This window comes from Oncorhynchus mykiss, chromosome 1, assembly GCF_057628025.1.
Source record: "Oncorhynchus mykiss isolate SJ-2025 chromosome 1, ASM5762802v1, whole genome shotgun sequence".
Lineage (NCBI taxonomy): Eukaryota > Metazoa > Chordata > Actinopteri > Salmoniformes > Salmonidae > Oncorhynchus > Oncorhynchus mykiss.
This window is the reverse complement of record NC_143022.1, coordinates 65,579,891-65,593,112: the sequence shown is the minus strand read 5'-3', so window position 1 is coordinate 65,593,112 and position 13,222 is coordinate 65,579,891. Positions and strand designations below refer to the sequence as shown.

The following is a 13,222-nucleotide window of genomic DNA, read 5'->3' as shown; positions in this document are numbered from 1 at the left end:
GTCCAGAACTTAGGGAATGATTTGTACAAAATATAATGCTCTTAGTTTTAGAGATGTTCAGGACCAGTTTATTACTGGCCGCCCATTCTAAAACTGACTGCAACTCTTTGCTTAGTGTTGCAGTGATTTCACTAGCTGTGGTGTCTGACACATATAGGGTTGAATCATTGGCATGGACACACAGGATTCGCTTAATGCCAGTGGCAGGTCATTGGTAAAAATAGAAAAGAGTAGAGGGCCAAGAGAGCTGTCCTGTGATACACCATAATTCACATGTTTAACATCAGAGAAGCTTCCATTAAAGAAAACACTCCGTGTTGTATTTGATTGATAGCTCTGAATCCATGACATGGCAGAGGTTGAAAGGCCATAACACATAACTTTTTTTCAAAAACATGGTCAATAATATCAAAGGCTGCACTGAAATCTAACAGTACAGCTCCCACAATCTTCTCATCTGACATTTGTGTCAGTGCAGTACATGTTGAGTGCCCTTCTCTATAAGCATGCTGAAAGTCTGTTGTTAATTTGTTCACAGAGAAATAGCATTGTATTTGGTCAAACACATTTATTTTCCAACAGTTTGCTAAGAGCTGGCAGCAAGCTGATAGGTCAGCTTTTAGAACCAGTAAAGACCACTTTACTATTCTTAGGTAAATCATTGATAACAGCAACAGTATTTCATTTTCATTAGCCAGTAATGTGTTTTGCTCACTTATTGCCCCCTATTGACAGTCTCAGTCCACTTCCATACGTACTGTAGTTGAAGTTTTATTCCATTTCCTGCTATCTCTGTCATAGACCTAGATCTCAGTCCCCTTATCTAGCTAGATCTGTTGAACGCGAGGTAACTCGTTAAGATACAAATGACTGTTACTGTCCGTCAGAGATGCAGTGTGGACTTAGAACTTTGTCAATGAGTAAGTGTTTGTCTCTTAGCTACCACTACTGTCATGTGCAAGTTACGTTGTAGACCGAACTTCAAAGTCACATTTTAGGTAGGTAGACGCGAAAATGCCACTGCAAGAGGCCACGGAGAAGGAGTCGTTGAATTTTAATCAACTGTGCACGTTTGAGAGCTTCGAGGAAGTTTGGAGTCATTACGGTTATAAAAGTGACTTCAAAGACGTAATAGAACGGGAGTTCTCAAGGACTAAAGGTACAGTACTTTTGCCTGGGGCTTCAATCACAGCGCCAAGCGTGTTTTAAAGTTAGCAAATCAACTTATGCTGATTCAACGCAAACCGGTGCGACACATTGTAACACAGGACTACTGTTTTTGTTGTTGTGTGCTTATGGCAATACGTCTACTTACCACTAAGTGGTGCAAGTGTTGTTATTCGATGCACATAAGTGATTAGCCACAAAGAAACTCATTCCTAAGATTTCTCAAATTTCAAAACCAACTTTTTTGACAGGTATTACATACCTGGACCATGCTGGAACAACGCTATACCCTGAGTCACTGGTGAGAGAATTCTATCAGGATATCTCCAGGAATGTATATGGTGAGTCTTTCCTCACATACCAAATATAATTAGGTTCAACTGATATAATGTGCTGATTTGTTAAAAGTGTAAAAAAGAAGACATAATTCTATTAAAGGGGCAATCTGTAATTGCTACAATCATTTTTGGACTGTTTATGTAAACGATGCCCTTGTTTTCATTAACGAGTTAAGTATTGGCCATTGCATGTCAATTGTATTACCATTCAAGCATATAATTAACACTGTCTATTGAGAATTGACCTGTTTAAAGTTGTATGCCAGGTTTAGGGCAGGTCCTTTTAGGATCCCTGTTCTCTGTGTTCATGGAGAGCTGTTTGTTGAGGTAACATTTGAGTCATTTAGCAGATGCTGTTATCCATAGCAACTTGCAGGAGCAATTATGGTTACGTGCCTTGCACAAGGGCACATCGACAGATTCTTCACCTCGTCATCTCAGAGATTCAAACCAGCGACCTGTCAATTACTGGTCCTACGCTCTTAACCGCTAGGCCCTACGCTCTTTACCTCTTCCAAACTCAGATGTGTGAGTTTATGGGCGTTTTGCCCTGTGTTTAATATATTTATTTTTTAAAGTATTTTTGTCAACTATTTTTCCTAATACACTTTTTAAATACTCAACTTTGTATCCAGTCTTCTTCAGCACTTCCTGCACTGTAAATAAATGCCTCCTATTTTTGCACGTGAACCTACTCTGAGACTGTTGTTGCGCCACATCAATTAAATAGGCTGCCGGGTCCTCTATTGACCTCCTTTCAAAGGCTGGTATTCCATCGTACTTGCCTTTGTGTTTTCTGTTTGTTTGTTTATTTATATCTATATACACACACACACACACAGTTAAAGTTGGAAGTTTACATACACTTAGGTTGGAGTCATTAAAACTTGTTTTTCAACCACTCCACAAATGTATTTGTTAACAAACTATAGTCGGTTAGGACATCTACTTTGCGCATGACACAAGTCATTTTTCCAACATTTGTTTACAGACAGATTATTTCACAATTGTTTTTGCACAAGTTTGATTGTTCATTGGGAGCAATTTCCAAACGCCTGAAGGTACCACAGACATCTGTACAAACAATAGTACGCAAGTATAAACACCATGGGACCACGCAGCCGTCATACCGTTCAGGAAGGAGACACGTTCTGTCTCCTAGAGTTGAACGTACTTTGGTGCGAAAAGTGCAAATCAATCCCAGAACAACAGCAAAGGACCTTGTGAAGATGCTTTAGGAAACAGGTACAAAAGTATCTATATCAACAGTAAAGGGAGTCCTATTTCGACATAACCTGAAAGGCCGCTCAGCAAGGAAGAAGCCACTGCTCCAAAACTGCCATAAAAAAGCCAGACTACGGTTTGCAACTGCACATGGGGACACATCTGGTCTGATGAAACAAATATAACTGTTTGGCATTAATGACCATCGTTATATTTGGAGGATAAAGGTGTAGGTTAGCATGCCGAAGAACACTATCCCAACCGTGAAGTACGGCTGTGGCAGCATCATGTTGTGGTGGTGCTTTGCTGCAGGAGGGACTGGTGCACTTCACAAAATAGATGGCGTCATGAGGACGGAAAATTCTGTGGATATATTGAAGCAACATCTCAAGACATCAGTCAGGAAGTTAAAACTTGGGTCGCAAATGGGTCTTCTAAATGTACAATGACCCCAAGCATACGTCCAAAGTTGTGGCTAAATGGCTTAAGGACAACAAAGTCAAGGTATTGGAGTGATCATCACAAAGCCCTGACCTCAATCCAATAGAAGATTTTTGGGCAGAACTGAAAAAGCTTGTGTGAGCAAGGAGGCCTACAAACCTGCCTCAGTTACACCAGCTCTGTCAGGAGGAATGGGCCAAAATTAACCCAACTTATTGTGGGAAGCTTGTGGAAGGCTATCCAAAACATTAAAGTTAAACTACTAATTGAGTGCATGTAAACTTCTGACCCACTGGGAATGTGATGAAAGAAATAAAAGCTGAAATAAATAATTCTCTCTACTATTATTCTGAGATTTCACATTCTTAAAATAAAGTGGTGATCCTAACTGACCTAAGACAGGGGATTTTTACTATGATTAAATGTCAGGAATTGTGAAAAACTGAGTTTAAATGTATTTGGCTAAGGTGTATGTAAACTTCTAACTTCAGCTGTATATATGAATACTCCTGTATCCTGATTTTAATATTATTTTAATATTTTTGTCTTTAGGCAACCCTCACAGCCATAACCCCAGCAGCAGACTGACGCATGACACAGTAGAGCATGTCAGATACAGGTAGCTAAAGCCTCTCCTTTCGCAGAAAGAAGTTCTCATCATTATTCCACCCGAATGAATGTGACTGTGTGAACCCTTATTTGTGCCCTGCTATTGAGGATATGTCCTGAACAGAAATTTATTTTCTTGCAGGATATTGCAGCATTTTAACACCACTCCTGACAAATACTCTGTGATTTTCACCTCTGGCTGTACGGCAGCTCTCAAATTAGTCGCTGAGAGCTTTCCCTGGAGGCCTCCCACTGCTACGGAGCCAGCCAGTCAGTTCTGCTATCTGACTGATAACCATACCTCGGTGGTCGGCATCAGAGGAGTTACTTCAGCACTGGGAGTGGTTTCTCTACCTGTCTCCCCCGAGGAGATAGAGGCCAGAGCCAGAGATGTAGCCCAGAGTGAATGCAGCAGTTGCCAGACACCACACCTCTTCTGTTATCCAGCACAGAGCAATTTCTCTGGCAGAAAGTACTCCCTGGGTTACGTGAGGGGCATCCAGGCGAGGAAGCTCTACCCAGCGTGTGACAGCCAGGGCCGGTGGTTTGTCGTGTTGGATGCTGCCTCTTTTGCTAGCTGCTCTCCGCTGGATTTGCAGGAGCACCCAGCGGACTTTGTTCCCTTCTCCTTCTATAAGATGTTTGGCTTCCCCACAGGTTTAGGGGCTCTTCTGGTCCGGAATGACACAGCTGCCCTCCTAAGAAAAGCATACTTTGGTGGGGGGACAGCAGCGGCCTACCTAGCGGGGGAGAACTATTACGTGCCAACGCCAAATATGGCTAACCGGTAAACTGTTCCATGAGCCTTGAAATTACATTATGGATGTGAATGCACACGCATTCTTTATGAAGTTGAATGAGCCTGGCTTAGAGAGGATAATATTGTATTGTTTGATACATTTTTTTGGTGATAAACCTTGTTTGTCGTCTGATTTTAAGGTTTGAAGATGGCACCGTCTCTTTCCTGGACATCATTGCTCTAAATCATAGTTTTGACGCTCTACACACACTCACAGGTATGTACATATGAATAATTTAAAGGCACGGATGGAACAAAGCGAAGTTGCTCATATATTGCATCAGTATCATCTGCCATTACACTAAGTGTCAAAGTAAGACCTATGCATTCAAAAATAATTCCATTGGTCGAGTGGTTGTTCATTACATCAATATGACAAATCTTTTGAACATCAGTAAGGAATGGACCAATATTCTACAGAGATTGAATTGAGTCAATAAAACCTTTTTAAACTATTGTATTGTAACCTTGTTTCCTTGTTTTCGCCTTCAGGAGGCATGGACAAGGTCCAGCTGCATACATTTGGTTTAGCACGCTATACTTACATGTTGCTGTCTAGCCTTTGCCATGGCAACGGACAACCAGTTGCTCAGATATACTCCGACAGCGAGTTTGAGAACCCGAGCACGCAGGGAGCCATCCTCAACTTCAATTTGACGGACTGTCACGGACAAATAGTTGGATACTCTCAGGTTCACTCAAATGAGCCTATTTGATGCACTGCACCCTACAGTGTTTGCATTTAGTATTTTCGCACATCCAAATATATGTTAAAGAGGACTTTTAAGTCGATTCATAATGAACATAGCCTGGGTATTATGAATGCAATAAAAAAAAGTCTCATATTTCTGCTGATTGATAAACATTTCTAACCATTTTCCTTTTCCTCTTCTCAGGTGGACAAACTGGCTAGTCTTTTCAATATCCATGTGCGGACAGGTTGCTTCTGCAACACCGGTGCCTGTCAGCTCTTCCTTGGCACCACCAATCAAGACGTGAAGAGCAACCTACAGGTGCGTAGTGAATTTGAGGTGGCATTGCGCATGTGTTTGTGCAAAAGACGATAAAAGACAATGTAGATAATTATTGATCCTAATATACTGTTGTCCTCTCCTGTTTTCTTCAAGGCGGGTCATGTCTGTGGAGACGACGTAGACCTGGTTAATGGTCGTCCAACAGGATCTGTACGCGTATCCTTCGGCTACATGTCAACCTTCCGGGACTGCCAAAACTTCTTGAACTTCATCGTGGACTGCTTTGTGGAGAAACCAGTCGAAGTGGACCAAGTGAAACTAGAAAGACTGAAATCGAACACCTCTTCTCGAGGTTCCAGTCAGTGTCTGCTTACTGTGCTTACCAATGGGGAACCTAAACACATAGACAATAGAGAGCATGCCTCTACAGATCCAGTTGTGAACGAATGTGGAGGCAAGGCCATCACCAAGGAAGCAAAGAGCCAAGGGAAGGCCCAGTATCTGACTAATATCTACATATATCCAATCAAATCCTGTGCAGCGTTTGAGGTTTGTGCACATTTCTCTTTCAGTATTGTTTTGCTCTCATTTAAATCTACAATGCAAATTATGATCGTTCTCCAATACCCATGTTATGTTTGGAATAAAGTCTACCTGTTGTTGGATATTTGTGGAAAGAATGACTATTTCATCAACTAAACACAATTGCAATGCGTGTTTGCCTATCAGTATACTGTGTCAATTGACTTCTTACTTCTTCTGTGTTGTTAATTGTGATGTGTGGTTATGCAGGTGACTGACTGGCCAGTGTGCCCTCTGGGACTGCTCCATGACCGGGGCTGGATGGTGGTGAATGGTAATGGAGTGTGTCTGAACCAAAAGAGAGAACCACGCTTATGCCTCATTCATCCGCAGATCTACCTGCCCTCGAACACACTGCTCCTGCAGGCCTCAGGTCAGACATTATAAATATATAGTCTTTTTTTTGTGTGACAATCCAGGAGTCTTTATTCAGCAGCACCGCTCACATACATTTCAGTCATACATAAAAATAAAAATAAACTCTTCTAAAGGAGTTCCTCTTATCTTTCAGGAATGGACACAATTTCTGTCCCTTTGGAAAACCACAATGAGCCACACCAGAGTCATGGGGTGTGTCAAAGCAAGTTGTGTGGTGACAGGTGAGTTAAAAAAATATATATATTATAATTAATAATAATTAAACTAGCTATGTCTTTGTAGAAAATCTATATACTAGGCTTGAAAGACATGTATGATCAGTGTCGGGAATGACATACAGTATTTATTATGATCCATTTTTTTTCATAGTCATTGGTCTACCAGAAGTCTGCCACTTTGACTTCAGGAAAAACGCCAAGGGGGATGAATGCTTTTGCAAGGCACTGTATTTGACCATCACCTTGATTCAGAAATGTTGTAGTGGTTGTTATTGTATTCTCTCCTTCCCAAGGGTGCAAACAGTAGATTGTGGCGATGAAGCTGCATCATGGCTCTCAGAATTCCTTGGACAGCCTTGTCGTCTGATAAGGCAAAGTCCTGATTTCATTCGCAACATGAAAAAGGGCCATGAAAAAGGTGAAATGGAGATGTCCTTGGTAAACTTAAGTTCAGATACCATACTAGGGTGTCCATCATAATGGTTTCTTCAGTAATTCCTATTGTCTGCAAAAATCTATTTTGTATGCATGAATGTTGGAATTTGCTTTACCCCAATGGGATTTCTTTGGTCTCTTTAATTCATAATGATTTAGACTTTTTTGTCATTGCCCCAGGGGTCTTGTCCACTGCCCTCTCCTTGGTGAATGAAGCCCAGTACTTAATGATCAACCATGCCAGTGTTGATTTGCTTCAGAGACACATCACCAGCAGGTATAGTATAACATGTTATATTGCCTACGGGCCTCACACATTCCTGGTGGAGCCCATTTTAAAATTTGTGACATACTAAATTATACAGTATGTAGGCCTAGTGAATTACATGTACAAAGATCATCATAGGTAAACCTTTTGTTATTGATTAATGTGAGCCAGCCTTTTTTCTTGTTCCTTGTGGTTTATCTAACAACTATGGGACAGACAGGAGTCCTCTGACCATCAGCCTCTTGACATCCATGAGCTTGTTAGTCGGTTTCGTGCCAATTTAGTCATCTCTGGATTGGAGCCATTTGAGGAAGATGATTGGTCACACTTGATTATTGGAAACACCCATTTCCAGGTGAGGAAGCAGATTGGCTTTCATATATGGTGACACGTATTACTGAAATGGCAACAAAAATCTTTAACTGCATCAACTCTTTGTGATATGACGTGAAGGTGGCAGGTCGGTGTGGCAGATGCCAGATTATTGGGGTTGATCAGAACACAGGAGCCAAGACCAAAGAGCCTCTTCTGTCTCTCTCTGCCTATCGCAAGGGGAAGGTCAGTGGGGGGAGGTTGCGTTTAATTTCAAAGTGTGACAATATGTTCCAGGGTTGGTGTGTTGAGTTTTGAGATAGTCCCTATCCCATGACACGTTATCTGACTTACTACTGGGTCGACTGCATTTGCAACGGTCCGTGTCATTGACCTTAGACTAGAGGTAGGTAGAGTACATAAAACAAACGAGCATTAACTGACAAGGAAAACACACAGCAGAGTATTCGATATACAGTATCCCTTATCCCAGAAGGACCCCATTTTGGATACATTTTTAGGCTTGTTGTTTGTTGTTCTCACTACCGTTTTGGCCATTCTGTGAGTATGCTGTAAATGTGTTGTGATTTTGTTTTTTAGGTGACCTTTGGTGTGTACCTTGTCCACCAATCACTGGATGGCTCTAATGCAACCCTATCTGTTGGCGCTCCTGTAATGTCTCAATGGTCAGGATAAGGTTACCATTTACAGATGTTTTTATATGTCTGGACTCAAAATTATTTTAAGCAAACATGGTTAGGTTTCCATTTTATCTTAAGTGTCTGCATATTGTAGGAAGACAACCCAGGTAATCACAGAGCTCATACAGACCAACGTGTAAATCAATTATATATGTATGTGTATGTATATGTATATATATGTATATGTATGTATATATATGTATATATGTGTATATGTATATATGTATATTTGTGTATATATATATATATATATATATATATGTATATGTATATGTATATGTATATATATATATATATATATATATGTATATGTATATATGTATGTATATGTATATATGTGTGTGTGTATAAATTGAGTGTGTTTGCCCTCCCAAAGAACGTTTTTTATCTTTACCAGGGTGCCAACTTAAAAAAGCAATCACACCGTTCTCAATCATGTTGCATCCCCTCTGTTCCTGAACCCAGTTAGAAAGACTGGGGACTTGCCTTAAAATCATTTGTATTAAATTCATTGGAGAACATTACTTTAGGAAAGTAATGCCTTCCCTTTTTTTGAAAGTTCCACAATAAGCATCCTGCTCCTGACCTAGGATTATGATGGGTTTTCCATTTACCACACTCCCCGCAGTGTATCCCAGCTTCCTTGCACTTGGCTTCCAATTTATCCAAACATGATTGAGTCCGGTGGCAGTGTCCCATCCAGATGTTCTGCTTGCCTGGCAGCCCTGTGAATGCACTTCCCACATATCTGACAGGTAGCTGCATTTGAACAATAGAAAGTCATTGGTGCTTGTTGGAGTTGCCATGGAGAAGAGAGAACACCCTCTTGACATCTGTGAAATACATTTAAGAGGTTCATAATACAGACATTAGCTAGGCCTTGGAATTACACTATGCAGCTGAAATTGACAAAATGCTATAATATCAAAGGTTTTTGACTGCTGCTCACACCATGGTATTTGCCAATATGCAGTGCAAAGCTTTCTAATGTGCGATACAAACACTTATGGAAGTATGGAATATCACACTGATTACCTTAGACATATTGTCACAGAAGAATAGTTCTCACTTTTTGTCAGTAGCCTCACAATATATAAAAAATAAGAAACAAATACGTTATTTACATACAGTCAAGTTTGGACACACCTACTCAAGGATTTTTACTATTTTCTACATTGTAGAATAATAGTGAAGACATCAAAACTATGAAATAACACATGGAAACATATAGTAACCAAAAGTGTTGATGACAGCTTTGCACATTCTTGGCATTCTCTCAACCAGCTTCACCTGGAATGCTTTTCCAACAGTCTTGAAGGATTTCCCACATATGCTGAGAACTTGCTGGCTGCTTTTCCTTCACTCTGCGGTCCAACTCATACCAAACCATCTCAATTGGGTTGAGATCGGGTGATTGTGGTGGCCTCGTCATCTGATGCACCCCTTACACAGCCTGTAGGTGTGTCATTGTCCTGTTGAAAAACAAATGCTAGTCCCACTAAGCGCAAACCAGATGGGATGGCATATCGCTGCAGAATGCTGTGGTAGACATCCTGGTTAAGTGTGCCTTGAATTCTAAATAAATCACAAACAGTGTCACCAGCAAAGCACCTCCACACCATCACATCCTCCTCCTAATTCACGGTGGGTACCACGCATGCGGAGATATTCCGTTCACCTACTCTGCGTCTCACAAAGACACGGCGGTAGGAACCAAAAATCTCAAATTTGGACTCATCATACCAAAGGACAGATTTCCACTGGTATCCAAGATGGCGTCTGTTTTTTTTTCCTAAAGTATTTCTATTTACCTCCGAACTGCAGTACCTCAACTGAATCAGCTAACCACTGCTAGCGGTCGTACAATGTGTTTCAAACCAGAGCATACCGGACCTATTTTTCACTCCATATCCCCGAATTCCTACCACAAACTCTGAACCTTTTCATCTGGATCATCACAGCTAGCCAACAGCAACCCGGGTTGACTACTCCTACTTCCGTCCCGGAGCTAGGAGCTACAATATCCTTCTACTGCCGGTACAGGGCACGGAACCCCACCAATCTTCTACCGACTGGAATACCTACATAATCTACCCGAGGATTTCAACAGGCCCCTCAGGCGCGACGCCCACTGACGGCCCATTCTGCTAACCTGCTAGGCCTGCTAACTACCTAGAGCTACTTGAAACCCTACTAACTCCACGACTGGTCTATCGACGTCACCACACGAAGAGGCAAAAAGCTCGACCTGTTTTGGCACAGACCTAGATAGTATGATAGCACTGCAGTAGATTGCAGCTCCGCACCCTTCGGCAGTTCTATCTTGACAAAAAATGTTGTAGTTGGGGATGGAAATTTCAGGATTCAGACACGGCTAGAACATCAGGATTGGTGGAGTGTGCTAAAGCAGTGAATAAAGCAAACTTAGGGAGGAGGCTTCTGATGTTAACATGCATGAAACCAAGGCTTTTACGGTTACAGAGTTCAACAAATGAGAGTGCCTGGGGAATAGGTGTGATGCTGGGGACTACAGGGCCTGAGTTAACCTCTACATCACCAGAGGAAGAGAGGAGGAGTATGATAAGGGTACTGCTAAAGGCTGTAAGAACTGGTTGTCTAGTGTGTTGGGAACAGATAATTAAAGGGGAAGATTTCTGGGCGTGGTAGAATAGATTCAGGGCATAATGTACAGACAAGGGTATGGTAGGATGTGAATACAGTGGGGGTAAACCTAGGCATTGAGTGACGATGAGAGAGCTTGCATCTCTGGAGACACCAGCTAAGCCAGGTGAGATCTCTATGTGCGGGGTCTGTGCCAAAAGAGCTATCGAAGGCATATTGAGCTGGACTAGGGGCTCTACTGTGAACTAAAACAATAATTAACCGAAACAGCAGAAGACAAGGCATATTGACATTAGAGAGAGGTACGTGTAGCCGAGTGATCATAGGGTCCAATGAGCAGCAATAGGTGAGTCCGGGAGCCGTTCAGTAGTCGCTACTATGCTAGGCAAGTGGGGGGCACGGCATTCAGAAAGCTAGTGGGCCGGGGCTAGCAGATGGGTCTTCGGCGACATCGCAACTGAAAAGCCTTTTGAAATCACATCGGATGATTACGTCGGCAGACCAGTCATGATGGATCGGCGGGGCTCCGTGTCGGCAATAAAGGGCCTAGGCCAATTGGCAAAAGAGTTATTGTAGCCCACAAATTAGCGGGTATACCTCTTCGGCTAGCCGGGATATGGGCCTAGCTCGAGGCTAGCTCAAGGCTAACTGGTGCTTGCTTTGGGACAGGGACAGGGACATTAGCCAGCGGTAGCCACTCGGTTGCAGCTAGCTAACTGCGATGATCCGGTGTAATGGCCCAGAGCTTGCGACAGGTATCCGATGATGTGGTGGAGAAAATCAGTCCGATATGCTCTGGGTTGATATCGCGCTATGCAGACTGGCAGGTATTGACCGAGCTATAGCGGGCTGGTGTCTGAGCTAAAGGTGAAGACCGCTAGCCATGGCTAACAGTGACTACTAGCAAGTAGCTAGTTAGTTGGCTAGTCTCTGGTGGAGGTTCAAGTTATAATGTATATAGCAGATCTGTACCAGTGAGGCAGGCTGCAGGAAAGTATATTTAGATCGTAGGTGGAAAGTGGGATTAAAATATATACGGAAAAAAACGATGAAACCACCTATTTACATGGGACAAGACAAACACACGTCAGACTGCTACGGCATCTTGAACGCTAGTTAAGTGATAGTACCACTAAGCCAAAACTAGATGGGATGGCGTATCGCTGCAGAATGCTGCAGTAGCCATGTTGGTTAAGAGTACTTTGAATTCTAAATAAATCACAGACAGTGTCACCAGCAAAGCACACCATCTCCTCCATGCTTTACGGTGGGAAATACACATGCAGAGATCATCCCTTCACCCACGCCGTGTCTCACAAAGACACGACGGTTGGAACCAAACATTTCCAATTTGGACTCCAGACCAAAGAACACATTTCCACCAGTCTAATGTCCATTGTTCATGTTTCTTGGCCCAAGCAAGTCTCTTCTTCTTATTGGTGCCCTTTAGTAGTGGTTTCTTTGCAGAAATTCAACCATGAAGGCCTGATTTACACAGTCTCCTCTGTGATTTACTTAAACTCTGTGAAGCATTTATTTGGGCTGCAATTTCTGAGGCTGGAAACTGCAGCAGAGGTAACTCTGGGTCTTCCTTTCCTGTGGCGGTCCTCATGAGAGCCAGTTTCATCATAGCGCTTGATGGTTTTTGCGACTGCACTTGAAGAAACTTTCAAAGTTCTTGACATTTTCTGGATTGACTGACCTTCATGTGTTATAGTAATGATGGACTGTCATTTCTCTTCGCTTATTTGACCTGTTCTTACCATAATATGGACTTGGTCTTTTACCATATAGGGCAATCTTCTGTATACCACCCCTACCTCACAACTGATTGGCTCAAATGCATTAAGAAGGAAATAAATTCCACAAATGAACTTATATCAAGGTACACCTGTTAATTGAAATGCATTCCAGGTGACTGACTACCTCATGAAGCTGGTTGAGAGAATGCCATGAGTGTGCAAGCTGTCATCAAGGCAAAAGTTGGCTACTTTAAAGAATCTCAAATATAAAATATATATTTTTAGATTTGTTCAACACTTTGTTTGGTTACTACATGATTCCATATGTGTTATTTAATCGTTTTGATGTCTTCACTATTATTCTACAATGTAGAAAATGGTCAGGGAGGTGACCAAGAACCCGATGGTCACT

General features: G+C 42.0%; 1 protein-coding gene across 1 annotated transcript; it reads left to right on the top strand.

The window, feature by feature from the left end:
- Positions 1-733: 733 nt before the first annotated feature.
- LOC110526526 (molybdenum cofactor sulfurase) lies at positions 734-8,970 on the top strand. The gene is made up of 15 exons (XM_021607568.3): positions 734-1,159; positions 1,419-1,508; positions 3,723-3,789; positions 3,922-4,566; positions 4,719-4,795; positions 5,071-5,270; positions 5,475-5,591; positions 5,706-6,101; positions 6,345-6,507; positions 6,646-6,733; positions 7,024-7,148; positions 7,346-7,442; positions 7,650-7,788; positions 7,887-7,991; positions 8,346-8,970. The coding sequence occupies exons 1-15, from the start codon at positions 1,015-1,017 to the stop codon at positions 8,439-8,441; spliced, it is 2,550 nt and encodes an 849-aa protein (XP_021463243.2). The 5' UTR covers positions 734-1,014; the 3' UTR covers positions 8,442-8,970.
- The last annotated feature ends 4,252 nt before the right edge of the window (positions 8,971-13,222 follow it).

Coding starts and splice junctions, on each gene's coding strand:
- LOC110526526 (XM_021607568.3), top strand. CDS start 1,015: ATGCCACTGCAAGAGGCCACGGAGAAGGAGTCGTTGAATTTTAATCAA. Junction 5,271..5,474: donor AAATAGTTGGATACTCTCAG/GTTCACTCAAAT, acceptor TCCTCTTCTCAG/GTGGACAAACTGGCTAGTCT. Junction 5,592..5,705: donor ACGTGAAGAGCAACCTACAG/GTGCGTAGTGAA, acceptor GTTTTCTTCAAG/GCGGGTCATGTCTGTGGAGA.